Below are 27578 nucleotides of genomic sequence, written 5' to 3' on the forward strand. Positions count from 1 at the left end.
AGAGAGAGAGAGAGAGAGAGAGAGAGAGAGAGAGAGAAAGAGAGAGAGACCAGGACACCAGGATTGAAATTTGAGAGGAAGTAGGGTGTAGAGAGGAGAACAGAGGTATATCTGGCAGAAACTATGACAAGAAATGAGAAGGCAAACTATCACAATAAACTGTATGCATGTATGAACTTTCCAAAGAATTAATGAAAATTTATTAATTTTTAAAAATTTGCCTCCTTCCTGTTCAATTCTTAACAGTGCAATAGTTTATACCTCTGTTGGACACATTTCCCCAAAGTGTAAAATTTTGGCTTTTTCAACTTTGTATATGCTCAAGATAAATATGAGTTACTGCTCAATGCCCATTGCATTTAACTTCCTGTGTTATAAAAGAACAACCATCGAACGACTTTTCATTCATACTTAAGGCAGATTTGTTTTTCTTTTGCCCTACCAATGTCTCTGAATTGCTAAATCCAATATTTAATGGGCTTATTATAAGAAGCGATAAAATACTGCTGCAGTTCTCTGCCAGTGAAATTATCAAGGAATATATACCAGAGATTATCCATTGTTAGTAAAAGACGTGACAAAATGATTGAATCCAATTTGGAAATTCTTGTCCCTGCCGGGTGGGAGATTCTTATAAAGAGATCAGCATAATCATAGCTCCTGTTCCAGTGACGAGGACCCTTATATTTCCACCCACTACCCTGCTTCCTCTACAGTGCTGACAGCTTCTGCTTAGAGTGAATCAAGAATGTAAAAAAAATCCTCATTCAAGGACTGGAAAAAGAAGCTTTGTGTAGAGTCACATCCCCACATTTACAGCACTTGAGAGACTAAGGTGGAAAGGGAGAAAGCTCAAGGCTAGCATGAGCTACACAGTGATTTAGGGACGAACCTGGACTATCTAATGATGCCCTGTTGAGGGCAAGTGACAGACAGAGAGAGAGAAAGAGAGACAGACAGACAGATAGACACAGACAGAGAGAGACAGAGAGAATCATTTATTTTAAAGGCTATTGTCTCCTGTGTGTTTGGGGCAAATAAAAATATTTTAAAAAACTAAAGGATCAGCCTGGCATGGTGGTTCATGCCTTTAATCCCAGCACTCACGAGGCAGAGGCAGGTGGATCTCTGTGAGTTCCAGGCCAGCTTGGTCTACAAAGTGAGTCCAGGACAGCCAGCTACAAAGAGAAACCCTGTCTCAAAAGCAAACAATAAATAAATGAATAAATAAATATTAAAGGGTCATTCCGTGTAAGGGTAAACTTATGCCACTCTGTCTTTCACACAAATATATGGGGACTTATTTACCGGATGCCAGTGGAATTAGTCAGTCATATGATCAAGCTATTGTAGGCTAACAAAGGCAATGTTTTAAAAGGCATAAAAGTTTTGAAAAAAAATGTTTTGGTTGGTGTGTCAAGGAGAGATATGCGAGAATTGTTGCTTCTTGTATTTTTGTTACTGGTGATTTTCTGAGGCATTGTCTAGCTACATAGCACAGACGGGCTGCGCAGACTCTCCAGCCTCCTACCTCAGCCTCCTGTGTGCTGCTTTTCTAGGTGTAATTGGTGTCCACCAGCAAAGGCAGACATAACCACGCCCAGCCATAACCACGCCCAGCCACAACCACGCCCAGCCATAAAAGGTTTTTTAAAGGTTATTTCCTTGATATACTCACTCTCAGAGTGAAACAAAACAACTTTGAGTGGAAAAGGGACATTTTCAGTTTAAGTAGTTCTCAGATTGTTGCTGTTTAAACTGTTTATATTGGATCTCTAAGACACGAGATTTCCTTGCATCAATCCAAGGACCTGTCTCATCTGCCCTAGATTGTCTCAGGCTTATTTCCACCTTTACCTCAGAATTATGTATAAGAGAGCAGGGGGAGCAGCTGCCGCTGTTAAATGGAATTAAATTATTCTCCAGACTTGACAGAAGATCACCAAGACGCTCTGTTTCTCTTCCTAGAAAACGGGCAGATGTACATCCAGAAAAAGCCGACCATGTACCCACCTTGGGACAGCACCTTTGACGCCCACATTAACAAGGGAAGGGTGATACAGATCATCGTGAAGGGCAAGAATGTAGACCTCATATCAGAAACAACTGTGGAGCTCTACTCCCTGGCGGAGAGATGCCGCAAGAACAATGGGCGGACAGAAATATGGGTAAATATCAGAGCCGTGAACTGTAGGAAATGTATGTAACCAAACCTCGAACTTCTGGTCCTCCTCCCTCTACCTCCCAAGTTTTAGGATCGCAGGTATGTGCTACCACACACAGCTAATATGCACCATGAATAATGTTGCATAGCTTGAAATGTTCCTGCCCTCCTGAAGGCATAAGGACACTAGCCACTGGTTAGCAGACTCCTAGCACATACTCGATGGTGATTTGCTAATGACAGTGGCTATTCATGGGCTGCAGAATGGATCTGAAAAACGTCAAATCTCTTTGATGCCTATGTATCACAGTGAGAAGGGTCTCAGGCTATACATAAGTTAATTACTCTTAAGTGTAATCAATCTTACCTGGAAATATCCCTAATTCCCCTTCATTGGAGAGGTTTGTCTGCTCATCACCCTGTCTAAATAAGAAGACAGAAATAGGCCTCATTTCATATCTGGTTTTCTCTCTCAAGCCTCCGCCATGTTTCTTTCAGCCATAATGAAGTCCCTTACCTTACGCTAAGAAATAATTCATGATGGCGCTTTACATTTTGAGAAACGTAGGTTGTGACTGTGTGGACAGCAAATGCTTAGAAACAGGAAAAGGGAGAGCAATGCATGAAGGAATAAAACAAGCAAATGAGAGTTTCAGTCATATAAAAACAGATGAAACATACCAGGGAAAGCTGCCATCTTGAAAGCCGGAGAAATGTTTTCAGATGTTTATGTCATTTACGCTGAAGTAGCGGGAAAATAAATCTTTAACTTTTTATCTGTTTGCCACTATAATTCAGATTTTAGCAAGATGTCTGAAAAGGATCTTTGAAGTTCCAGCTTTCACATGGGAATGACAGAAACCTAAGACTGGCATTTTTATGTGCTTATGGTCTCACACTGACTTGGGGTTCTCTAAAGAAAAAAAAAGTACAAAAAATGCCACGTGTGGGGCTGTGGCTGGGACTGAAGTACAGGGGGAGTTTGGCTAAGCAAGGAGAAGAGACACGCTACAGATCCTCTGATGCCTTTACTGCTCTCTACCTAGTCCCACGAACTTTCTAGCTTTCATCTAACTTATTTGATGGCATTAGCCCCGTTCTAATCTTCGTAATAATAACCTACCCATGATTTCTGCTCAGTGAAAGAGGAATCTTTTTTTTTTTTTTTTTTTTTTTTTGTCCTTCTACAACAGTTTACAGACTTAACTCACAAGAGGTTTACCTTTCGGTTTCTGTCTCCTTAAAGTTATCTTTAACTCCGTATCCCACATTTTGCCAATTTTTCTCTTTGTCCTCCTCTTCCATTTTGTTGAAACAGACTCTTGTTATGTAGGGCAGGATAGCCTTGAACTTGTGACAGTCCTACTGTGCCAGCCCCCAAGTGCTGGAATTGTAGACATGCACTAAGCACAGGTGTAGACATATAAGATGCTTCAATCTTCGGGCTAGGACTGCTGGGTATGCGTTCAGAGTAGCATTCATATCCTCACTGACTCAACTGGCATGCTTTCTGTATTGCTAAGCCATATTTGTTTATGGTTCTTAGTTTACTTTTATTTCAAGTAAAACCACAGATTATTTTGAATTTATTATTTCTCTTGCTTCTGTGGGTGTCAGCTGTCATAAAATTGATTTCTTTATTTAGCAAAGAAACAGAAAGAATCATCCAAATTTGCCTTTCGTGTCCATCCTGGCTATAAAGGCCACCCTGAGGTTCACTTTTGTACATCATGGGGTTGCAAGAGCTCGTAAGGTTCCCCCTTACTCCCAGTCTTTATAAATCATGACATTCCAATTGCTTCATGGCTTAATTTATGCCATTCCACAACTTTCTTTATATTAATAATCCTGTGGTGACCATAGTTTCCTTTGAAAATGGAAAAATGGATCCCCTGACTCCATTTTTACAATACCAGAAATTAGAAAATGTTGTCTATTCTCATGGTCTACATTAATCTGTTTAAATTTGTATGAAAATGTATAGTTATTCCAACAAGTGTAGCTTCATTACATCATAAAACTCTGATAGTAGCAGTGTTGTGGGGTTTTTTAAGTTCTCTGAAGACAGTGATTTGCACAAGGTCAAGCAGCCAAGAAATGACTTCTCAATGATTTCAAATTCAACTCTGGATTCAACAGAACATTTCCTCTTGTCTCTTCCTGTTGCCAGGCAACCAGCACTGTGATGATCAATAATGAGTCCTCTCTTATCTTAGCCTATTTATTTCACTAATGGCATATTGTGATGGATTTCCATACATCAAATATATATCCATGCTTCTGTATACATACATTCCTACACATACCTGTATATGTATGTATACATGTCTTCTACATAATACTGTTTGTGATATATTTACACATATGTACATATAACATACATGAAGTACTCATATAATTGTAGTAATATACATAATATACAAATATTATGCTTATTCTAAAATATATACCAGATAATTTAATTACTCACATATGCATATATAATGTATATACCATATATAGATATAAAACTTCCAAGAACCACCTGTTAAATTTTTCTTTAGTCAGTTTACAAATGCTTGTGATAGAAAAGGAATATACTCTTACCTACCTAGTTGTGTGGCTCACATAGCAAGCAAGAGAAGGCCCTCCAGAGCAGGCCTTATCCTTACTACATAAGACCTTTGTTTTTCCATGTGAGCAAGTCTTGGATATTTCTGTCATGATTAATATCTGGTGCTAAGCTTGTATACTCTTCAGGTAAGCTTCCTGCAAGAAAGCAAACTCTGTTTTCCAAGTTTGAGTCTTCTGTCAATTTTGGACCTCAAGTAGAAAGAATAAATTGTCAAGTTATTCTGTAAAAGACAGATATACAGGTAGATAGATAGATAGATAGATAGATAGATAGATAGATAGATAGATAGGTGGGTGGGTAGGTAGGTAGAGAGAGAGAGAGAGAAAGAGAGAAAGAGAGAGAGAGATGATGGAGATGATAGATAGATAGATAGATAGATAGATGATAGATAGATAGATAGATAGATAGATAGATAGATAGATAGATAGATAGACAGACAGACAGACAAACAGACAGACAAATGGGCATAGGTAGATGATAGATGCAGAAGATATAGTGCACAGATATGCATACATGTGCCAAATATAGTCATGTAAATTTAGACATAGATGCAGGCACCTATATAGGAAGTACATATTTATATGGACTATCTCAGGTGCTGTGCAGTTCTGATAATAATAAACATGATGATAATGAGACTGAGTGGAGAAGAACCAGGATCTTCTCTTGAGTGGATATTTGCCATCAGCCATGAAGGTTAGATCTAAAGCTGAGGCTGGCTTCACATTCTGACGATATTTCTCTCCTTTTTCTCGCCCAGTTAGAGCTGAAACCTCAAGGCCGAATGCTAATGAATGCAAGATACTTTCTGGAAATGAGTGGTAAGTGACATTTCTTCTTCCTGTTTGGGGGTGAGGAGGGCGTGGCCTGTTCAGACAAGGCTCATTCTGCTTCTGCCATATCCTAGGGAGTGAAACTGAGGAGAAAAGAGAAATGCAAATACTTCTATTGAAATTCTCAATGTTGCTCAGGCAGGGATTGAAAACAACTATCTTGGCCAGACAAACACTGAACAAATCCAAACCTGTGAGTGTAGTGTAAATGTAAACATGAAGCATTTATAGTGCTCATCTTTAAATGGTGTAATTTCATATGCCTGGGGCTTTTATGGTCTCTATTTTAGTTTGGGAAGTTAATGTAAAGATAAAAGGCTGCTCCTGTATTGCTATGTGCATGCATATAGCCTTCCTATTTATAAATGGCGTTCTATATCCAGCCTTCCGCTATACTAGACTATGAAATAAGAATCTGAAAACATCTTCTATAAAGTTAGTGTCAAATGCTAAAGCTTAAAGTAAATTACCTCACATCCTCTTAGCAATAGGAAGGGTATGGATTGCCAAAGAGTTTCATTTCTGTGTCGAGCACAGCAGTCCCAGAAGTGCAGCTTACAAGCATTGCGGCACCCAGTCAGTGCAGTCTCTGTGAATTAAATACTACTTCTTATAAAATCTCAAGCCAGCGAATAAGCATGTGAAATTGCTAATGATAGACTAATTGCTTTCAGTAAGTTATTTTTACTTCAGGTTTAGTACCACTTAGCCAAAAAACAAAAACAAAACAAAACAAAACAAAACAAAAAAAAACTGCTTAAGACCAGAAGGGTTTCAGATTTTGAATTATTTTGGGTGGGTGGGTGAGATATTTGTTACATAGGAATTTGAATCCAAGTCTGAAGAGAAAATCCTTTTATTATCATATTAAGTATCACATACCAACCTGAAGATGTTATACAATATTTTGACTAATTTTGTCCACGAGGCAATGTTCTATGGTACAGGTATCTTTAGTTGTGGATTTTATCCATGCTCAAAACAAATGCTTAGCATTTTGAAGTTTAGATTTTTTGATCCAAGATGGGTCAAACTATACCAACAAGAAGTGAGCTTTAGTTCAGGGATGTACACTGCTTGCATTTGACATATATAAGTCCTAATATGCCCTTATGCAAATAGCATTGTGAAGCAATCAAGGAAAACTTGAACACCTATCAGGTATTCAGAAACATTGAAGCATTATTCAACTTTTAAATCTGAAAATGAATGTCCCTGTGTGCCTTATTTTTCCCATTGTTCTGAAAAAAAGGAATCTATTAAGGAAGGAAAAGTTCATTTAGACTCAACATTAAAGATATTCAGTCACTGTGGTGAGGAAACCATAGCAGCAGAAACTCGGAGTTGTGCAGATTCGAGTTCATTGATGATGAAGTCCATGTCATCAATAATGTGTCACTGTCATGTTCAGGATAGAAATAAACCGCTTCCTCCTGGGGCCATTTCACTAAGAGCAAGTGAAGATTTCTTCCGCACTTCTGTCTGTCTGTCTGTCTTATGCTGTGACTGTATGTACATTCATTATTTGTCTGTGAATGTGGTTGACATCTGTTTGAGAGTAATGTGACTGCCTGTCTCTAACAAAGTGCTTCATTCCGTATTTTCTGAAGAGCATAAAAAACATTACATGAGGAAGCAGTGAGATACTTCACAGGAATCTTTAACATAGTCTAAAAAGAGATTAAATCATGGGCTCCCAATGATCACAACCTGGTCAGCAAACATCATTATTTATCAACCAATATCTATAAATGAATGCCTTCCGCCTTTACAGTAGATTTTAGGCAGTTGCTTTCAACTTCCATGTTTGCTGATCTCAGCAAATAATGCAGAAGCATCACTCTGGGGCAAGGAAGAGTATATAACTTTAAATGGCACCTGTGCTTAAGATTAGGTTGTAAAAGTTCATTATCCAAGGTAGGTAAGCTTCGTGTGTTATTCTCTTAAAGGTAAGTGAAACAAAGGGTCTGAGTGCCCAGTAGGACATCAATCTTAAGTGACCTCAAGGCACATTATTAACTTTAGCTGTGAGGTCCAACAACAGTTCGTCTCTTATAATGAAAGAAATATTTTCGAAGTCTTGCATGGTCACACAAGGCAGCTTATGACTTCATCTTCAGTCAGGAAGCAGAGAGAGAGAGATGCTAACCAGAGTTCAGCTTGAACTCTGGAGCTCAGCTTGCTTCCTGCTTTTTTTTTCTTTCCATTCGGCTGGGATCCAGCCTGAAATGGCATGGTCCACATTCACTGTGGGTCTTCCTCCACAGTTATAAACCTCTCAGAAAACACCTTTCATGGGCATTCTCAAAAATGTGCCTCTTAAATAATTCTAAATCTAATAAAATTGTCATCACAACCCCCCCCCTTTCAACTTAAGACCCAAACACATCCCTTTAGCCCAGAATATTACCTCTGGTCCCCAAAATGCCCATAGTCAACTTGTAGAGCACTTGGATCATCTCCAAGAGCTCCCTAAATTTTAATAGTTCTAAAGGTGTCCAAAATCCCAAAGTCCAAATCTTTTCTGAGAATCAAATCAGCCTCTTAGCTGTGAACCCCTGTAAAAATCAAATGACAAGTTATACACTTACAACATACATATGTCATAGAATAAACATTCTCATTCAAAAAGAGGTTTAGGGACATAGCAAAGAAACAACAAGACTTAAACTCAGCAGCAAAAATATCAAATCATGTATCTATGCACCTCCATGTTTGGCATCTAGTGGTAGCACCTGGGTTCCAGTAGGCTTGGTTAGCCCTGTCCCTCCAGTTCTGTTGCCTGTATATGTAACCTGTCTTGGACAGTCCCATTACATGCCCGTTGCTTCCCATGGCAGACATTCCACAATTCTGATATTTCCAACATTCTAAAGTCTCTACCTCAACCTCATATCCATTGTCACTGCTCCTTGGAATGAACTCTTCTGCATTCCTTGCAGAGAACCAAGTTTGTCACAGACTGTCAGGTCTCAGTGGCTTTCTGGAACCTTGTTTTAATCCTCCATAACCCCATAGCTCTTAACTACAAAACCAGCACAAAATCGGTGATACAAGTCCTGCTGTTAAAGGTACCCTGCCCCCTCCACCACACCTCCCATGCACTCTGCACTCCATTGAGGCTGAGCCATGTAAAGTTTTCCAACAGGGATAGGATCTTGCTGGGCAAAGGTAGAAGTCCTTTCCATTGTTCTAATATGAGCCCCATTGGTTGAACCCCCTATTACTTAACTTCATGACTAACTTATACGATAGGCATAGAAGAATATGTACATGATTATTAGACAGTTCAATTGAGCTCCCCTGAACTTTCTGTAGATTTCAATTCCTTTTGCTTCCCATAGAATAGCTGTTCAAAATGTCTACTTTCTAGCAAGCTCCTGCCTGGTTCTTGGCTTCTTGGTGTCTATTAACCTCTTTACCATACTGAAGGTTGGCCTTGGTCCAATATAATTGATGGCAGTTTCATCATCTGCCTCTGTGCAGCAGGATGCAGCTGTTTCCTTCTGGTTTCTCTCCCTCTTCTTCTTTCTTGGAGAAAGTTCATTCCTATGTTGACCCCACGCTTCATCCCTGGCAGCACTGCCCCATCAAGATGCTTCCCCTCTACTGTAAACTTTCCCCTTGCTCTGTGGTTTCCTCCTCATGGCTAAGACATCCCATGCTAAGCCTTCTATTTCTACCTTGAAAACTACATGAAAACTCTTTTGCTTTTTTGAGTATTTCTTTTCTTTTTTCCTGACATGATATTTTCTGTTCTATTCATCTTTTTTCCTCGTCTTAAAATATAATCTTAGGAGGCCAGGTTGACTTTGAATTTGATACATACTTAAAGATAATCTTTGACTCATGATCTTCCTGCCTCTGCCTCCTGGGTGCTAGGACAGGATTAGACCTACACATCACTGTCCTGGTGTTATGCTATAGTGGGAGTTTAACCTAAGACTTCCTCTATGATAAAAAGGCAAGCACTCCACCAACTAAGATACCTCCCCAGCCCACCCTGGCAATTCTTGAAGAGAGAGTTCATATGTGATAGTCATTCTTCATTGCTTCTTTGATTGTTCCCTCATATTTTCCTTTTATTGAGAAGACATTTTTCTCTACTCTTCCCAGATCCTCCCCACCACCCCGCCTATCCAGATCCCCTCCCTCTCTGTCTTTCACTAGAAAACAAACAGGCTTCTGTGGGATAACAATAAAACAAAGCAACATAAAGTAAAATAAGATGAAACAAAAACCAGCACATCAAAATTGGACAAAATAAACTAACAGAAGGAAAAGAGTCCAAGAGAAGGTTCATTAAACACAAACCCACTTATTTGCATACTCAGGAACCCCATAAAAACACTAAACTGGAAGCCATAATATACAGTATACATGTAAAGAACCTATAGAGTAAATATATATTTGTATACATATGTGTGGATATATATATATATGTGTATATATATATATATATATATATATATATATATATATATATGTAGTTTTTTTTAAAAAAAAGAGCCCTGACACAATATTATAAGACAGAAAACAAAAAACAAAAAAAAACCAAAAACCTCCAGAGATGCCATTGGATTCTTTTCTGTTGGCAGCTAGTGCTGGGCCTGCAGCCTACCCTTAAGAATAGTTTGGTTCTCCAGTAAGACTCTCTCGTAGTAAACTAGATTTTTATTTGCAAATGGTTATCATTTGGAGATGGCTTCAGGATTAGAAATGGGAATATGTGTCTTTTGATTCTTAAACCATAAATGTTTGGCTCATATCTTGATCATATGCTACAATGGCTTTCTCTGAGACATTGAACCTTCTGAAGAAGTTCTTGGCTTTTCAACTTCTTTCACATTTGTCAATGCTAAAGAGTCATTTTTCTTTCTTTTTCTTTCTTTCTTTCTTTCTTTCTTTCTTTCTTTCTTCTCTTTCTCCTTCTTTTCTTCCTCTTCTATTCCTCTTCTTCCTCCTCCTCCTTCTCCTCCTCATCTTCTTCCTCCTCCTTCTCCTTTTCTTCTTCCTCCTCCTTCTCCTCCTCCTCCTTATCCTTCTTCTATCTTCTTCTTCATCTGTAGATAGCCAATATTTTCTCTTACATTGCCAGTTTTCTCAACTTGGTTTCTTTTTATCATTTTTATTGGATATTCTCTGTATTTACATTTCAACTCAACTTGGTTTCTTTAGTGATTTATTTTCTTAGACCCCCTCAACCATTTGAGTCTACTTACACTGCCACACTGACTCTTACAGTTGGCTAGTCTGTATGCTCTTCAATGTTCCCTGTCTTAGCTGTAGACACTCAGTGGTTAGGATTCTCCTCGGAGTTCTGTAAAGAATGCTCAGCACAGAAATTTCCTCAGAGATGTTCAGAAAACATCAGTGTTAGATTAACTGCAAGTAAGTCAATTAAAGAAAAATTCAATTAAATAAAAGATCTAGACCTGGTTGTACAAAAGAAATGTCCAAATAAATCACTTCAGATGTAAACACAGGCAAAGGCAATAGAATTAAAGGAAGTCTGCGTCCTTACATAAGTATTCCCTTGGGATAATTGAAAAAGAGAAGAGGCTAAAGGCAGGTAGTGGACAGAGCAAAGAAAAATTAATTTCTTGAATATGCTAATGTTTTTAAAGTTTTTCTATAATCTAATGTATGCAAGGTTATGTACATAGATTATGATTATATAAATGATAAAGGCATAGACTTAGATGATAGAGGTATTTATAATGATACAGTTAGGGTTCTAGAATATACATTTTTATTCCACAAATTGGATATATTTTATACTTTTGTTCATTCCCTTTCATTGCATCTGACTAAAACAGAAATGTCTAGTTTTATAAAGAACTGACACATATGGTCACAATTTATGGATATGTCGGTGTACTTATCCCATAGAGGAAGAAAATGATTAACTGATGACAGTCTCTCACTCACACTCACCAAGCTTAGTTAATTCCCATCATAATTCCAAATAAAGTAATCTGATTAATCTACCTTCAAAGTAGTGAGCAAAGCATCATTGCCCATCAGAGGAATTCTCTCCACTTTGGAGTTTGAAATTTCTTTAGAATAGATCCAGGGATGGCTGCAAAGTAGATGTGAGTCCTAATCTACATTATAAAATTCGGATGAGTTCTAAGGAAAAGCTTCTACCCACACAAAATCTCCACATTTGATTAGCTCCTGTGTTTCCAGCCAGCCGCTTTTGACAATAGCAAAATACAATTCCTTGGCAGAGACACCCACCTCAAGTGCGTGATTAGGCCTCTCACTGCTGAGCCATAATAGATGTAATTTAGTTCCAAATCATTAATTCTTTCTGTGTGTGAAATATGATGTGCACTAATTCTAGATTTCCATTTTTGTAGATAAAAAGAAACAGCAAGTGATCTAACCATCTCCAGCCTGTTCCAAATAATGATTCTAAGCATTGTAATCATTAAGTTTATTATCCTTGCTTCAATGTTAGGTCATAGTTTCCATTGTTTCTTTGCTGTTTACCATGTTAATGCCTCTCTGTTTGCTGAAGTGTTCACTGCACCGCTTATTTTGTGGTCCTTGTGAGTCTTGAGCCTCAGCCTTAGCACTGTAGGTATTCTCCGGATTCTATCAACTACAGTTCCTTCAACCCCTTGGGGAAATGCCATCTGAGCATACGATGCCATGGGGAGTGACTACCCCCGAGCCCAGGACTGATGGAATACATTTAAATTTGGCAGTGTGATGTAAATGAGACAGGCTTATCTAGACATCTCTAAAACCTAACTCTGAACTATTCATTTCTGGCACTTTCTACAGCAGAGGCTGTAGCACTTCCATCTGACCACTGTAGTTCCATCAGGGACTAGAACACCAAAGTTCTCCTCAAGGTTCTCTGCCATCACTCAGAGGGCTAGGCACCTCCCTTCAATCTTTGGTTCCCTAATCTAAACAACACTCTATGCAAGCATCCCCTGCACTAGAAGTCTAACCTTTTCTCACTACTGTCAGTCACATTGCTTTATGGGATTACAGACTTGAAATGTCAGGATTCCAGGTTTAAAAATGAGAGAGGTCTAGCTGGACTCGAGAGACATCAACAAGGGACCAATCCAATCCTTTAGCAGCGCCTCCTGTGGTGATTCCTTACTGCCAAATTAAGAGCAGAAGCCTAGTGTCTGTCTCATCTTTACAAGCCCATGGACAGTTAGCATCTACCTCTTCCATCTCTCCCCCCAAGTCCCTGTCCTCGCCACCCAGCTGTGACTGGCACAGGGCTTCACTGCTTCCCTGCTCTCTCTCTCCAGACACAAAGGACATGAGTGAATTTGAGAATGAAGGATTCTTCGCACTGCATCACCGACGAGGAGCCATCAAACAGGCCAAAGTCCACCATGTCAAGTGTCACGAGTTCACGGCCACCTTTTTCCCTCAACCCACATTTTGCTCTGTCTGCCATGAATTTGTCTGGTACAGTAACTCGATATTTTCCTCCCGAGTTCGAGCTATGCATCTCGTCAGGACTGTGTGCTCCGCTGGGAGGGAGGGACAAGGGCTGAGGACCGTAGAATGGTAGTCAGTGGGCTCACCAGCAAGAAGGACGTCTAGAAGGGCTGATTAAACACGGAATTTGAATGATCTGGCTGCTGAAGAGTGAGACCCACACCAGAAAGAGTCTCCCATTAGTTAGCTTTTCTTGACTATGACAAAATACCCAATACTATCAACCTTTAAGGAGAAAAGGGTTACTTGGACTAATGGCTTCAAAAATGTTGCCTAACCCTTTCATATGATAAATGTCTTGCCTATAATAAGACATTGAGGCAGGACAGAGCTGCTTAAGGTACCTTAAGGTACTCAGGAAGCAAGAGAGGGGAGAGAAATCACCAGTCTCAGCATTCCCTCCAAGGGCACACTCCCAGTGACCTCACTTCCTTTTTCCAGCTCCCACCTTCTTATGGTTCAAATATCACCACTGGCTAGTTCCAAAGTGAGGGAAGACACAGATGAGGGTGCATTGTGATTGTAAGCAAAGCTGTACAATTTTATGGTCAACACCTTCATCACCCAATAGCCCAAGCGCTGCATTGCTACAGTGTGCACCAGTTGACAGCACTACCCCACTGTAACTAATGGCTGAGATGAAGCTCTCGGGCATCGTAGCCTGGGAGATGAGTGTAACCACACAGCAAAAGTTACGGTAGAGTAGGAATGAAATGATGCTTGCTTCTGCTCTCAGCATCTGTGCTGATGAAGAGATGCTGGTCCCTCGGGCTCCTGCAGGATCTTTAACGCACAAGTTCCCACTTCATGGGGTACCCGCAAGCCTACCGATTAGCTGGAACTTTCATTAACTGGTTTTCCTCTAATCGCCAGACCTCCTTTGCTTCCTTTGTTTGTAATCAGCAGGGCTGCTCAGGAATGCATCTTTGTGTTGGGCTTCCTGGGCAGCTGATCTCTTCAGAATCTTGGAGGGAGAAAATAAGACACTTTACAGATGAGTGCACACATCCTGTGTCTAAAGCTAGAATGAGTGGGGCGGTGCCCTTTTGAACAAGGCAGTGACTTTTTCAGCAAGGGACATGGACATTTATTGCTAGGAGCCTGCGATACATTTTGGTATGGTGTTGTAAGCACGCACAGGTTTTCTTGAAAAGGCAAAGAAAATTAATCTCACTTAATTGATTATAAAAATATAAGTTAAGCAACGTAAACTTAAAATACCTTCTTGGCAAGTGACACACGTGGGCTACCAGTCTCATTTACCTCTAAAGTGTTTCTGTTGCTAATGTCTATGTGGACATGCAATTGAATCAAGCGTTGCTTTGTTACAGGGGGCTGAACAAGCAGGGTTACCAGTGCCGACGTAAGTACAGAGCATTCCGGTTGTATCCTCGGTGTTCTTTGAATTGATTTGTTCCTGGACCACCAGAAATCGTAAATGACACGTATTTCTTTTCAGAATGTAATGCGGCGATTCACAAGAAGTGCATTGATAAAGTGATAGCCAAGTGCACAGGATCCGCGATCAATAGCCGAGAAACCATGGTACTGTCCAGTTTAAATTCCATTTATTTACTCTCTCCCTTTTCCAGCAAGTCACACTGTCAGCCTCACTCTTAATCTTAATAGGTACAAAAGCCCCTGGTGAAAATACGCTGTGCAGAAACCGTGTGTTAGATGGACACACATGTTTTAAAGAGTAATAGTTTATCTTCTGGGTTGTCTTTATTTCTTTCAAGTTTAAGGGGACATTAACAATAGGGTTCTGTCACCCACCTGAACCTTGACTAGTTTCATCTCATAGACATAAAATAAGACTCCTGTGTGTAATTTTAACCTTTTAAGTAGACACAGTAAGGGAGAAACAAACATGTTGTGGTGCCGTAGGAATGCTGTTCAGGACACTGAGGCAGGAGGATCACAAGTTCAAGACCCATTTGAGCTACAAAGTAAGGCCAGCCTGGGGGACCTCAGTGACACTGTTTTTAGACATGAAAAGTATAAAGCAGGCTAGCAATATGGCTTAGTGTTAGTGTGCTTGGCAAGTAGGTAAGAAGCTCTGGCTTCCAATACTAGTCCCACAAGAATACGTAAAGTTATATAAAAGAGAAACAAGTAAAATTTATTTTAGTCATGTATTTAATCAAACCAAGGCTATTACCATTTCGACACATAATCAATATAGTTTACACTATTGTCCCTTACCAGGCCTTCAAGTCCCACTGTATAATTTGTACATGCTCCTCAGTTCTAGCCCACCCCCCTTCAGGTGTACACTAACCCTGTGTGGTTGCTTGGTTCTTATACACAAAGACCAGACCAAATCTCCAGATGTCTTATCGTGAGTTCATTGGGGTTTCTTTCAACATTCAACTGTTCCTAGATCTTGACCTAATATTCGTATTGGTATTGCAAAACACCAAGTGAGTGTTTCCTTAGCTCCCATTTGAAAAAAAGAAAAAGTATCCGTATCTCCCACGGTCACTCCATCTGTCAAGACTGATGCCTTATACACCACATGTAGGCCCCCTAGCCCTTGTCACATGCTTTGACACATGCAGATGGCATGTGTGCCTCACAGGGAAGAGCCAAAGGCTCCTTCAGATACCTTAGGAAGGTGGTAGGCAGTACACCGGATAAAGGGCTCATTGCACATGTTTTCATTACAATCATTGTGAGTTGTGTGTCCAAGAGACGATGAGAAGTTTGAGACCTGGGGACACATGTGCGGCTAGGCCTTCTGTCTGTCTTTCAGTTCCACAAGGAGAGATTCAAGATCGACATGCCACACAGATTCAAAGTCTACAACTACAAGAGTCCAACCTTCTGTGAGCACTGTGGTACCCTGCTGTGGGGGCTGGCGAGGCAAGGACTCAAGTGTGATGGTGAGCGCATGGCCCCCAAGGTTGCTTGTGCATCATGGAGGGAAAAAGAAAGGCTCTAGAATGACCTGCATCCTCATCTTTATGTGGCTGTGAAGATGAATACTACCTCACTGAGTCCTTTCATTATTCTTCTACCCCACCACATCCCCATCTTAACACATGAGAAAAGTGCACATCCAGTCAGATTCAAGGTTAAAGATCAATAGCTTAGGCTGAAGGTCAAAGTTCAACAAGTCAAGGTCAAAGTTCAGTAGTTCAAGGTCAAGGTTGAAGATCCTGACCCCATATTTCAATATTAGTCCTCCCTTCTGAGTGAAAGAAAGACAGTAGTCCTCTTTTGACTGGTTCTTCTGCTAAGGACTCTTCACTCAGACTAAATGGGCTATCTCCATAGATTCTGGGATATCCCATCTTAATTCTATCAGATCGAACTATGTGACGCTCATATTAGCACCTCCACTAGCCAAATGGATCCTTATGCTTGCTCTTTGACCCCATCAAAGAGCAAGCATACGGATCCATTTGGCTAGTGGATGGTTCTAGTGAAAGGAACTCTGGGACTTTAGCTGAAGAGTGTGCTCCTAAACTATGGCCTAGAACTCCAAGTGCCCAGAAGGGACTGCATCCAGGACTATGAGTTAGAGGTCCCTTCCTCTGGGGTTTGGATCATTGCAGAGTTAAGCTATGATTAGTCTATACCATTTTATTTTTATTGTATTTATAGACAAGTCATCATTCCCAGATAATGGAGATACTCACAACTATAACAAAAAAGGAAAAAGGAAACAAGCCATTCTTGATCTAAAACTCTCAAGTTTAAAAACTGAAATGATAAAACTATGGGGTCACAAGGTTAAAATGTCTCATAAAGGGCAACAAAACACACCCTCTTACCCTCATCCAGGTAAGAGGGAAGGAAAAAAGGGAGACCTGGATAATTCACAGGGCCCTTTTTTAGCACAACAAAGACCTTTCTGATGGTGAACCATTCAGTATGTCAACCTTTTCTTTGACATTTCAGCATTTCTTGTTTTCTCTTCTCTTTTAAGAGCTGGAGACAGCCTCCTAAAAGTGGAAGGCCACCCCCTCTTCTGTTTCTCCTTCCTCAGCTCGTGGTGTTCATGTACCTGGTGGGCTCCAAGAATGGAAAGACCAGAGTGTACATATCATTACCATAGTAGTCACTGGCAGTCTAAGAATCTCTTTAGGGAGCTGGAGAGATGGCACTGACTACTCTTTCAGAGGTCCGGAATGCAACTCCCAGCAACCACATGGTGGCTCACAACCATCTGTAATGGAATGCAGTGCCCTCTTCTAATGTGTCTGAAAATAGCTACAGTACATTCATATACATAAAATAAATCTTAAACACACATGCATAAACACACCTTGATAGATGATAGATAGACAGACAGACAGACAGACGGAAAGATAGATAAATAGATAGATAGACAGACAGATAGACAGATAGATAGAAAATAGATGAATGGATGAATAGAAATATATAATTCTTAAACATACCCATAAACACACATACATAGATGGATGATGGATAGATAAATAGATAGAAAAGAGAATCCCTTTATAGATCCCAAAGTCCTACCTGTGTTCCTTCCTCCATATGTCTGTTTGTAAAGAAAATGTTGGCTGTTGGCACACAAGATTATAAGGAAATATCCTTAATTCTTAGGTGACTATAATGTCCCAGTACACACTATATAAGCAGAAAGGCAAATGGCGAAACTCCCACTGCTTGCTACTCCTGTGACCATCTCAGGCTTCATCTCCTGGCAGCCTTTGTGTCAACTTGCTAAAGGCAGAGTTGATCTTGAAAGCACAAATGCAAAGCTTAGAACTTCCCTGAAGATTCTTTGGCATTATTTTACACTCGTGTTCAGCCTGTCTAACATTCTCTCCTTCCCATTCCATCCCCTCCCCCTCTTCTTGTATTCCCTTTTCTCCTCCTTTCTTTTATCCCTTCTTCTTCCCCCCTTTCCTTCCCTCCCCCTCCCCATTTCAACATCCATTTTAGTTTTTTGTCTTCCCAAGTATCCCTGTTTTCTCCACCAGACTTCCTCCTCCCTTCTTGACTCTCTGCGTCCCTTCCTCTAGTTATTGTAATTCCTCTCTCTTCATCTCAGCCTCACTCCACCTCCTCACCAGCCATCTTCTTGTGTGCCCTGCTTTTCCAGCCTCTACGCTGTCTTCTTTCTTTCCCCACAATAATTCCCATGAAAATAGTCATCAGAAGTGACTATTTGCGCTCACAGAGGTCAAGTTTGCACCTGATAGGTTAGTAACAAAGACTCGTGGTGTTACAATGGGAATAAAAGCCTTTTTTTCCTGACTGAGCATCAGAGTCAAGCATAGAACTTGCTATGATTTTTAAAGAACAAAGTAAAATAAAAATCCCCATGTGCCTAATTCTCAGTTGGTGTCTTACTTACGTGCCTATGCTCCCAGCACTTGGGAAGCTGAGATGGGAAAATGACCAGTTCAAAGCCAGCCTAGGCTGCATAGTAAGATTCTGTCTCAACAACAATGACAAAATAGAAGCCTTAAAAATCTACTGAACAAATCCAATGTGGTTATACCGACAATGCAGAAATTTTAGCACCACCATTAAAGATTTTTAAATATACCTAAAGCATTTTTCTTTAAAAGAATTTTTATAGCAAATGAAATGTATTTATTTATATAGATAATGTTTTATTTGGTTTTATGATGAACTATCTAGAAAAAATGTAAACAACTTAAAAGATAAAGGATCCACAATTTTACCTTGAATATTTTGACATTCTGTTTTATCTTGAATTGTGTGTGTGTGTGTGTGTGTGTGTGTGTGTGTGTGTGTGTGTGTCTGTGCATGTGAGTCCAAGTGTTCACAGAGGTTAAAAGAGGGCATTGGGTCCCCAGAAGCTGGAATCACAGGAGGTTGTGAGCTATATGATATAGGTGCTGGAAACCAAAGTGAAATCCTTCCCAAGAGCAGCAAGTGCCCTAAAACACTGAGCCCCCTTCCAGACCCATGTACATGCTTTACTGCGTGACTGCAATAAATTATAATGATGAGAGGTTGTACTTGGTGAGCTGCCATCACTGTGTGAAGCTCTGTGTAGAGATGGCTAATACTCAGTGAAGATTAAATTTTGGGTCTTAACTGCCCAATTCTATTAGGACAATGTTTAAGTATTTTGGTAGAAGCCAAGAAGTACCCAAGGTTAAAGTTCTGTCTGCTGGAGCTTGGAATCTTCATGCTAATTTTTCTGTTGATTGTAAATGGTGATCTCTTTTTTTTTTAATAAGGTTGTAATTAAGTATTTGTGGGTACCTATATATACACATGTGTATATATGTAACAATAATATAGGAAAAGAGGTTATTAATTTGAGGAGATAGGAGAGAAACTGGGAGGGGCTGTGGGAAAAAAGGGGGATGTGATACAGTTCTATTTTAATTAAAATATATTCTTTTGTTTTTTCTTTTTTCTTGATCTTCATTTAGTCTGTGGGTTGTTTCTGGGGTGTTCAGGGCTTTCTGGGGTTAGTATCCCATTATCAGTGACTGCATGTTATGTCTGTTCTTTTGTGAGTGGGTTATCTCACTCAGGATGATATTCTCTAGATGCATCCATTTTCTTAAGAATTTTGTTAGGCCATTGTTTCTGATAGCTGAGTAGTACTCCATTGTGTAAATGTACCACAATTTTTGTATCCATTCATCTACTGAAGGACATATGGATTCTTTCCAGCTTCTGGCTATTATAAATAGAGCTGCAATGAATATTGTGGTGCATGTATCTTTGTTGTATGTTGGAGTATCTCTGGGGTAAATGCCCAGAAGTGGAATAGCTGGATCTTCAGGTAGTACTATGTCCATTTTTCTGAGGAACCGCCAGACTGATTTCCAGAGTGGTTGTATCAGTTTACAGCCCCACCAGCAGTGAAGAAGTGTTCCTCTTTCTCCACATCCTCGCCAGCATCTATTGTCATCTGAGTTTTGGTTCTTGGCCAATCTGACTGGTGTGAGGTGGATTCTCAGGGTTGTTTTGATTTGCATTTCCCTGATGGCTAAGGATGTTGAGCACTTTCTTAGATGTTTCTCAGCCATTCGATATTCCTCAACTGAGAAATTTTTGTTTAAGTCTGTACCCTATTTTTAATAGGGTTGTTTGATTCTCTGGTATCTCGCTTTTTGAGTTCTTTGTATACCTTGGATATTAGGACTCTATCTGATGTGGAGTTGGTAAAGATCGTTTCCCACTCTGTTGGCTGCCATTTTGCTTTCATTATAGTGTCTTTAGCCTTACAGAAACTTTGCAATCTCATTAAGTCCCATTTGTTAATCTTTGAACTTAGAGCTCGAGCTATTGGTGTTCTGTTTAGAAAATTTTCTCTTGTGCCTATGAGTTCTAAGGTTTTCCCGACTTTCTCATCTAATAGTTTCAGTGTACCTAGTTTAATGATAAATGGTGATCTCTTAAGAGGAAAAATTTCTAAAAACTTAAGAACACGATGTAATAATGTTATTTCCATAGACTCGAGGACATACATCTCTCTATAATAAAGAGGGGGGATCCCAGGGTTACAGGAATTGGAAATTAGTCTTTTATGGCATTTTTATCCAGACTTGTGAATCAGAATAATTGGAGGGTTTAAAAGTTGTAAGCCTATGTAGACAGCATTAGCCCTGGGGAGAGAGACTGAGAGAGAAGGAGATTGAGAAGGAGACAGAGACTGAGACAGAGAGGGAGAGACTGATGCTCACATATTGACCACATCTTTTTCTCTGTGGAAAATCTAAAATCTGTAACTTCTAGGACCTATAGAGATGAGGTTGCTATGCTCTCTTTCCTGGGGCTTTTTCTGTTAACTATGGCATAGATGTAAAGTTAAGACATTAACTCATATGTAAGAAATCCCTTTTTTTAATATGGCTTTGACAGTCACATAAGTACAATTCCAATTACTGTAGCGGTCCTCTGCCCTTCCTGTAACTGTGTACTATCTGGAGGTACACGTGTTTAGGGGCCAAAAAAACTGAGGCATGATCTCCATCTAGTTGTCGGGTTGATGTTGCCACTATCTAAATCCCCAGTGATGAGGTCTGTGACTTTCTTCTAATGGCTTATGTGAAAAGTTGTGTGTAGGAGACTCTCCCTACATAACTTCTCCAGTCATGGAGTTCAGTAAAGAGCTTCCTTCACTCCTGGGCCTCCAACTGTATGATTTTCCCTTCCCATGTTCCACTCAGTCTTCTCAGTTCTGTCCACAGGAGACCCAGCCATTTTGGGTACTCCACCCCCACTAGCCTGGGCTCAGACCTCTGTGCCCATTCCATACCCCCATAATAACCAGCCAGGAAGTTTAACAAATACCTCTTCCTAAAGTGAGTCCATGGTCTCTGGGCCTCTCTCCTCCCACCTACTACTACTATCTGTTAACATACAAACACCCTCTCATCAATATCCATATCTCTTCTTCAGGCTTAAGCCAGAGTTTATGCTTCGTTTGTTTTAGAGTAGGAAGGCACGCCTTTGTGTCTGGCATCTTCTAACACTATCAGCAGAACCAGGGTCTACTTGGGGTTTCTGTCCACAGGCCATCTCAGATGCACTACCAACCACAGACTTTCTTCCCTAAGGATGAGACAGTAATGGCCACGTTGTGGCTGCTGTTGTTTTATAGCACTTACAGCTTCTTTCCCTGCTCCTCATGAGCTGCTTTCTTCTTTTCAGCATGTGGCATGAACGTCCACCACCGATGCCAGACAAAGGTCGCCAATCTCTGTGGTATAAACCAGAAGCTAATGGCTGAAGCGCTGGCAATGATCGAAAGCACACAACAGGTAAGGAAGACATTGATCCTGAGGAGACTGCCTGTGCCCTCTCAACAAAGGCCACCCATGTCCTTATCTTTCTTGCTCTATCTACCCTGTGGGATGTCCCCGAGTGTCCTTTTGAGCACTTACCTCAATGTGTTCTTCTCCACCCCCTTCTTGCCACCTTGGAGATACCCTCAATTCATGCATCTTCGTGACCATTTGTAGTATCTCAAACTCCTTGGTAAAATGAGCAGGTACGGGGGGGGGGGAGGGGAGCAAATTCATTCAAATTATTGAGGGCTTACTACCAGCATTAGGACTGTATTTTAAGTATCTCTAAGAAGCCGGAGGAGAAAGGTCTATTGACTAGAATTCCCTCCAGAATGGTTGCGGGACCCTGAGTCTAGTCTTGACGACTTTTGCCTGTCCACTGACATCTTGTCATTGGTTAAATTCCTATCTCTTGTGAACCAGTTCTCCCTGAGACATAGGATTACCTTCTATGTAAGCTATATTTCCATTCACCTTCTTTTCTGTCCTTTCTTGTCATGGAATGAGGCGACTTCCATAGAAGATTTCAGCTAGTACCCTTGAAGTGTGAAATAGGAAGTTAAGTGCCTGCTGCTGCTGCTGCTGCTGCTGCTGCTGCTGCTGCTGCTGCTGCTGCTGCTGCATTAAATACAGCAGATGCTTGCAAGGCCAAGGAATCCTATGCCTACAGAAAAGAAGAAAAGCTTGGCTGTCCTGCACATTTAAAGTTCCTCACTGTCCTGAGAGACAACACAGTGTGTTCTCTGTGGGTGGGAAATGGTAGCAACTACCAGTGGTTGGGTTGTCTGACCCTGTTTATTACGATCTAGGCTCGCTCCTTAAGAGATTCGGAACACATCTTCCGAGAAGGCCCAGTTGAAATCGGTTTCCCATGTTCCATCAAAAACGAAAGCAGGCCACCATGTGTACCAACACCTGGGAAAAGAGGTAGCTATCACCACGGTGACCATCAATGTTGGTCACTTGTCACAACCCTCTCGACCCTGTGTTCTCTGGATCTGAGTTCTTCATGTGCCTAGTCTGATAAAGTTTTTTTTCTCTCTATTTGAAGAGTACAAATTCAATCACCAACCTCAAGGCCCTTATTTTTATTGAAAATATATCTATTTCTTATACAATATATTCTGACTACAGTGGTCTCCTCATCCAACTCCTTTTCTTTCTTACAACTTTATTTTTAGAGAGAGAGAGAGAGAGAGAGAGAGAGAGAGAGAGAGAGAGAGAGAGATACATGTACAGATTTTTAAAACATTTTGGCATAAAACTATATGAATATATTTTGTCAGTACTTGATTTTTTTTAAAGGTTGGATGGTATGCATTGAAATCTTTACTAGTTACCATAAGCATAAAGTACATGTAAAACAAAACGTAACATGGAAATAGTCAAAGTTTTCTTGGTGTGTATAGATTAAACATAATGATTTTTAAATACCAAAAATTGCCACAAGCAATTTCTTAGCTCTTAAGTTATTAATGATTTTAGGTCTAGGTGTACCCCACACTGAGAGGGTGCTATACACTTGTTGTTGTTGTTGTTTTTTCTAAGAAAAACTGAGGCTTCTACTTTTTGAATTTTCTTTTTTTTTTTTTTCTTTTTTAAGCTTCATATGATCTGTGAGTTGTTTCTGGGGTGTTCAGAGCTTTCTGGGGTTAGTATCCTATTATAAGTGACTGCATATTATGTCTGTACTTTTGTGACTGGGTTATCTCACTCAGGATGATATTCTCTAGATGCATCATTTCCTTAAGAATTTCATAAAGTCATTGTTTCTGGTAGCTGATTAGTACTCCATTGTGTACATATAGCACAATTTCCAACTCCTCTTTTTTAAGAGTAAAACTAAAATATGCCTGACTAGAATATTTTGTGAGAGCATTGCTGATGGTGGAATTCTAGAATGTCATTTCTTGGCCATGTTGGGTGGTTTTACAGACGTTAATCTATTGTAAAGCAAGACAAGTAGAGGCATCACTGGGTGTCACTGTTGTTGCTCTGAGACTCTCCTGTGAGGCTTCAAGACAGGAAGGAAAAGAAAGAGTCAGGCCTTGAGCCTTAAACTTTGTCACGTGTAGAGATTCATTCTGCCTTTTGCTTGAAGGTAGTTCAAGGGGAAATGCAGCCATATGATTCTGGGAACTGAATCATTTCAGCAAACATTATAAAATGTGTTCTTTGGACTTATGGAATACTAAGGGCTGGGGAGATGGGTCAGTTGGTAAGCTTGGTTTGCAAGCACAAGGACCTGAGTTCAATCCCGAAACCATTATTAAAATAAAATTCAAAAAGCTGTTGGTGGCTGTAATCTTGATGGCATGGGGGAAGAGACAAATGGATCCCTGAGTCTGACTGCCAACCAGCCTTGCCTATTGGCATGTTCCATGGAAGTGAAGAACCCTGTCTCAAAACCAAGGTAGAGAGTACTTGAAGAATGACAGTTGTGGCTAATCTCTGGCTTCCACAGTTCTGGGATTCGACATGCACATGCACACCCACACATACTTGTATATATGCCCACACATATGTGCCCACCCTCACATATACGTATCCATACCCCCAAAGAAATAATACTAATAATACTAATGAGAGTAGTTATGAGGTATGGATTCCTAAAAACATTTTTTACACTTCTTCTGGCCTCATATACGGACTAAATTGATATAAAATTTCAAAAGTGAGATTTAAATTCCATCTCAGGAAGATTCACAAGTAGTAAGGAAGATCGGCCTTGGATGGCCAGTGCAGACAGCATCTTGCCTTGAAGGCCACAGAGCATGGTGTGATTCAGGTCTCTAACAACCTGTTCCATTCCATGTTCTCAGAGCTCATGCTGTGCTCAACGGAACTGATGTCATTGTGTCTGGGAGTTATAAACCCCAGATGCCCTTTCCCCAGATTAGTAAAGATTCCTATTTTCTCAGGACCTGATGATATTATTAGAAGTACTCCCTCCCCTCCCTCTCCCTCCCCCTCCCTTCCTCTTTCTCCCCCTTCCCCTCCCTCTCTCCCTCTCTTTCACACACACACACACACACATACACACACACATACACGCACACACACACACACACACACATACAGCCTTCAATTGAGACAAGTCCAATCTTTCCTTTCTTTTTTTTCCTTCTTTCTTTCTATTTGTTTTGGTTTTGGTTTAAGTTTATTTTAGGGTTTTTTATTATTTTGTTTGGTTTTTTTAAGACAGAGTTCCTCCATGTCCTGGAACTTTCTCTGTAGACTGGCCTCAAACTCAGAAATTAGCCTATCTCTGCCTCCTCGGTTCTGGGATTAAAGGCAAGCATGCACCAGGACTGCCACACTAACCCTAATCTTGGGTCCAGTGTTTCCTAAATTAGACCATTTCCCAGGCTATTAGGTAGCCAAACAGCCCACACCCCAAATGCCAGATTTCCTGGCAGATACAGAAGGGTTAAACTGAGTTAGATGAAACCTCAGAATGAGAGAGGGAAGAAGCAGATGTGGGTGCCCTCTGTACCTACAGTGACCTTACCCCTTTATGTTTAACACCTGACCTGTTGTTTTCAGAACCCCAGGGAATTTGCTGGGAGTCCCCTTTGGATGGGTCAGATAAAACGGCCCATCCTCCTGAACCTGAGGTGAGCGCGCAAAGGGCTTCTCTACAGCTAAAACTCAAGATCGATGACTTTGTCCTGCACAAGATGCTGGGGAAAGGAAGTTTTGGCAAGGTATGCTACCAAGTTCCTGAAGGTGTGCAGACAGGGCTACCCCTGTGTTATGAGGTGACAGAGAGCATCCAACAGTTAAAGGGGGAGCTGTGTGGCTTTGCTGTAGTAACAGTCTGTCTCCTATTGATCTTTAACCCCAAATCCGTTGCTTTAAGCCTACATAGTCACATTCTAATGTGTTTGACAGCTGAGCACCAAAGAATCAGTGAAGTGCCCATTTCCTGTTCCTACTGATCGTGTATTGTTTTCAGGGTTGCTGTCCCATACCTAGAGTATTGTTTTGCATTTCATGTGTGAAAGTGACCTCAGTTAATCTTAATCACCTATTTAGAGCCTCATCTCCAGTACGTTCACACTCTTTAAGTCCTAGGGGCCAAGTTTTTATCTTGACATGTGAAGACAAAGAGGGAGAAGGCTCAGACACTGACTATAGTTTGAAGGCTGCAGCGATTGTTCAAAGGTTAAGAGCACTGTCTGCTCATCCAGAGGACTTCGATTCTTAGCACCTACATGGTAGCTCACAACTGTCTGTCACTCCAGTTCCAGATGATCTGAAACCCTCACGCAGACACACATGCAGACAAAACATCAATGCACATAAAAATAAATCAAGACTGTAGTTTGAGAAAGTCTTAGAAAAGGTACCTTAGGTAAGTTTCCCTTCCCTACCTCTCTTGCTACTCACTGGGCAGGGGTGGAAGAAATAATATGCCTCTATTGGCCGCAGAAAGCAAGTTCAGAATGAGAAGAAAACAAGAAAGAAAGAAAGAAAGAAAGAAAGAAAGAAAGAAAGAAAGAAAGAAAGAAAGAAAGAAAGAAAGAAAGAAAGAAAGAAAAGGGAGGGAGGGAGGAAGGAAGGAAGGAAGGAAGGGAAAAAAGAAAGAAAGAAGAAAGGTGAAGAGAAAGATATTGTTCTTGGGGCTGGGGTAGCTTCATTGGTGAAATGCTTGGGTTACAAATTGAAGAACCCAAGTTCAAATCCCAGAGCCCACATAAAAAGGTCAAGTTTAGTGGCATTTGCTTGTAATCCAAGAACTGGAAGCACAAAGACCAGAAGTTGGGCTGGCTGGCCAGTTAGCCAAATGTGTCAGCTCTAAGGAAATGAGAGACCTGATCTCAAAAAGCCAGGAAGAAATGGACAGCTCCTGAGGTACAGCTTGCAAGGCTGAGCACTAGACTTCACCCTTAGGGTCTACAGTGTGTGTGTGTGTGTGTGTGTGTGTGTGTGCACTCACACACACACAAATAAACACTCATATTCTCACGAAGTTATTTCAACCATCAGTGACAACCTGGAAACAATGATTAAGTTAATGATTGTGAAGGGGTTGGTTATAGAATACAGGCCTTTTGGTATGTTAGACATTAAGGATATGTAATTTATTACTAAGGTTCCTGACTATTTTTATAGTGTTGGGACTCCTAGGAATATTTTAACCAAGGACCAGTATTCCATGACTGAGGGAGTCTAAAGCCAGCTTACACCAAGCACACACTGGTCAGACTGCCAGAAGCATCTACCCCATCACTATTGCTGAGGCCAAGAAGTGCTTGCTGACAGGACCCTAATATGAATGTCTCCTTAGAGGCTCTGCCAGAGCCATACTGATACAGATGAGGATGCTTGCAGCTAATCATTGGACTGAGCATAGTAACCCCAATGGGGGAGTTAGAGAAAGTACTGTAGGAGCTGAAGGTGTTTGTAACCTCATAGGAAGAACAACAATGTCAACCAACCAGACCCCCCACCCCCACCCTCCAGAGCTCCCAGAGATTCAACCACCATCCAGAGTACATATGGAGGAACCTGTGGCTCCAGCTACATTTGTAGTAGAAAAAGGCACTGTCTGGCACCAATAGAAGGAGAAGCCCTTGGTCCTGTGAAGGCTTGTTTTCCCAGTGTAGGGGAATGCCAGGGGGTTGAGGTGGGAGTGGGTGGGTGGAAGGGGTGTGTTCTTAAAGAAACAGAGGTGTGGGGAGTGGGAGAGGGGGAACAGAGAAAGGGGATAACATTTTAAATGT

The 27578-nt window shown here is 40.7% G+C and overlaps 1 protein-coding gene across 1 annotated transcript in view; it reads left to right on the forward strand.

Moving 5' to 3' along the window:
* Nucleotides 1-27578, forward strand: part of PRKCQ (protein kinase C theta) — a 133934-nt gene that overhangs the window by 55885 nt on the left and 50471 nt on the right. The window contains exons 3-11 of the mRNA XM_080917902.1: nucleotides 1969-2168; nucleotides 5539-5599; nucleotides 12895-13057; nucleotides 14422-14453; nucleotides 14550-14635; nucleotides 15846-15975; nucleotides 21713-21822; nucleotides 22659-22776; nucleotides 25396-25556. Of these exons, the coding sequence (XP_080774028.1) occupies nucleotides 1969-2168; nucleotides 5539-5599; nucleotides 12895-13057; nucleotides 14422-14453; nucleotides 14550-14635; nucleotides 15846-15975; nucleotides 21713-21822; nucleotides 22659-22776; nucleotides 25396-25556 (1061 nt within the window). The remainder of the gene's footprint in view (nucleotides 1-1968; nucleotides 2169-5538; nucleotides 5600-12894; nucleotides 13058-14421; nucleotides 14454-14549; nucleotides 14636-15845; nucleotides 15976-21712; nucleotides 21823-22658; nucleotides 22777-25395; nucleotides 25557-27578) is intronic.

Source organism: Micromys minutus (genome assembly GCF_963924665.1).
Source record: "Micromys minutus genome assembly, chromosome: 6".
NCBI lineage: Eukaryota > Metazoa > Chordata > Mammalia > Rodentia > Muridae > Micromys > Micromys minutus.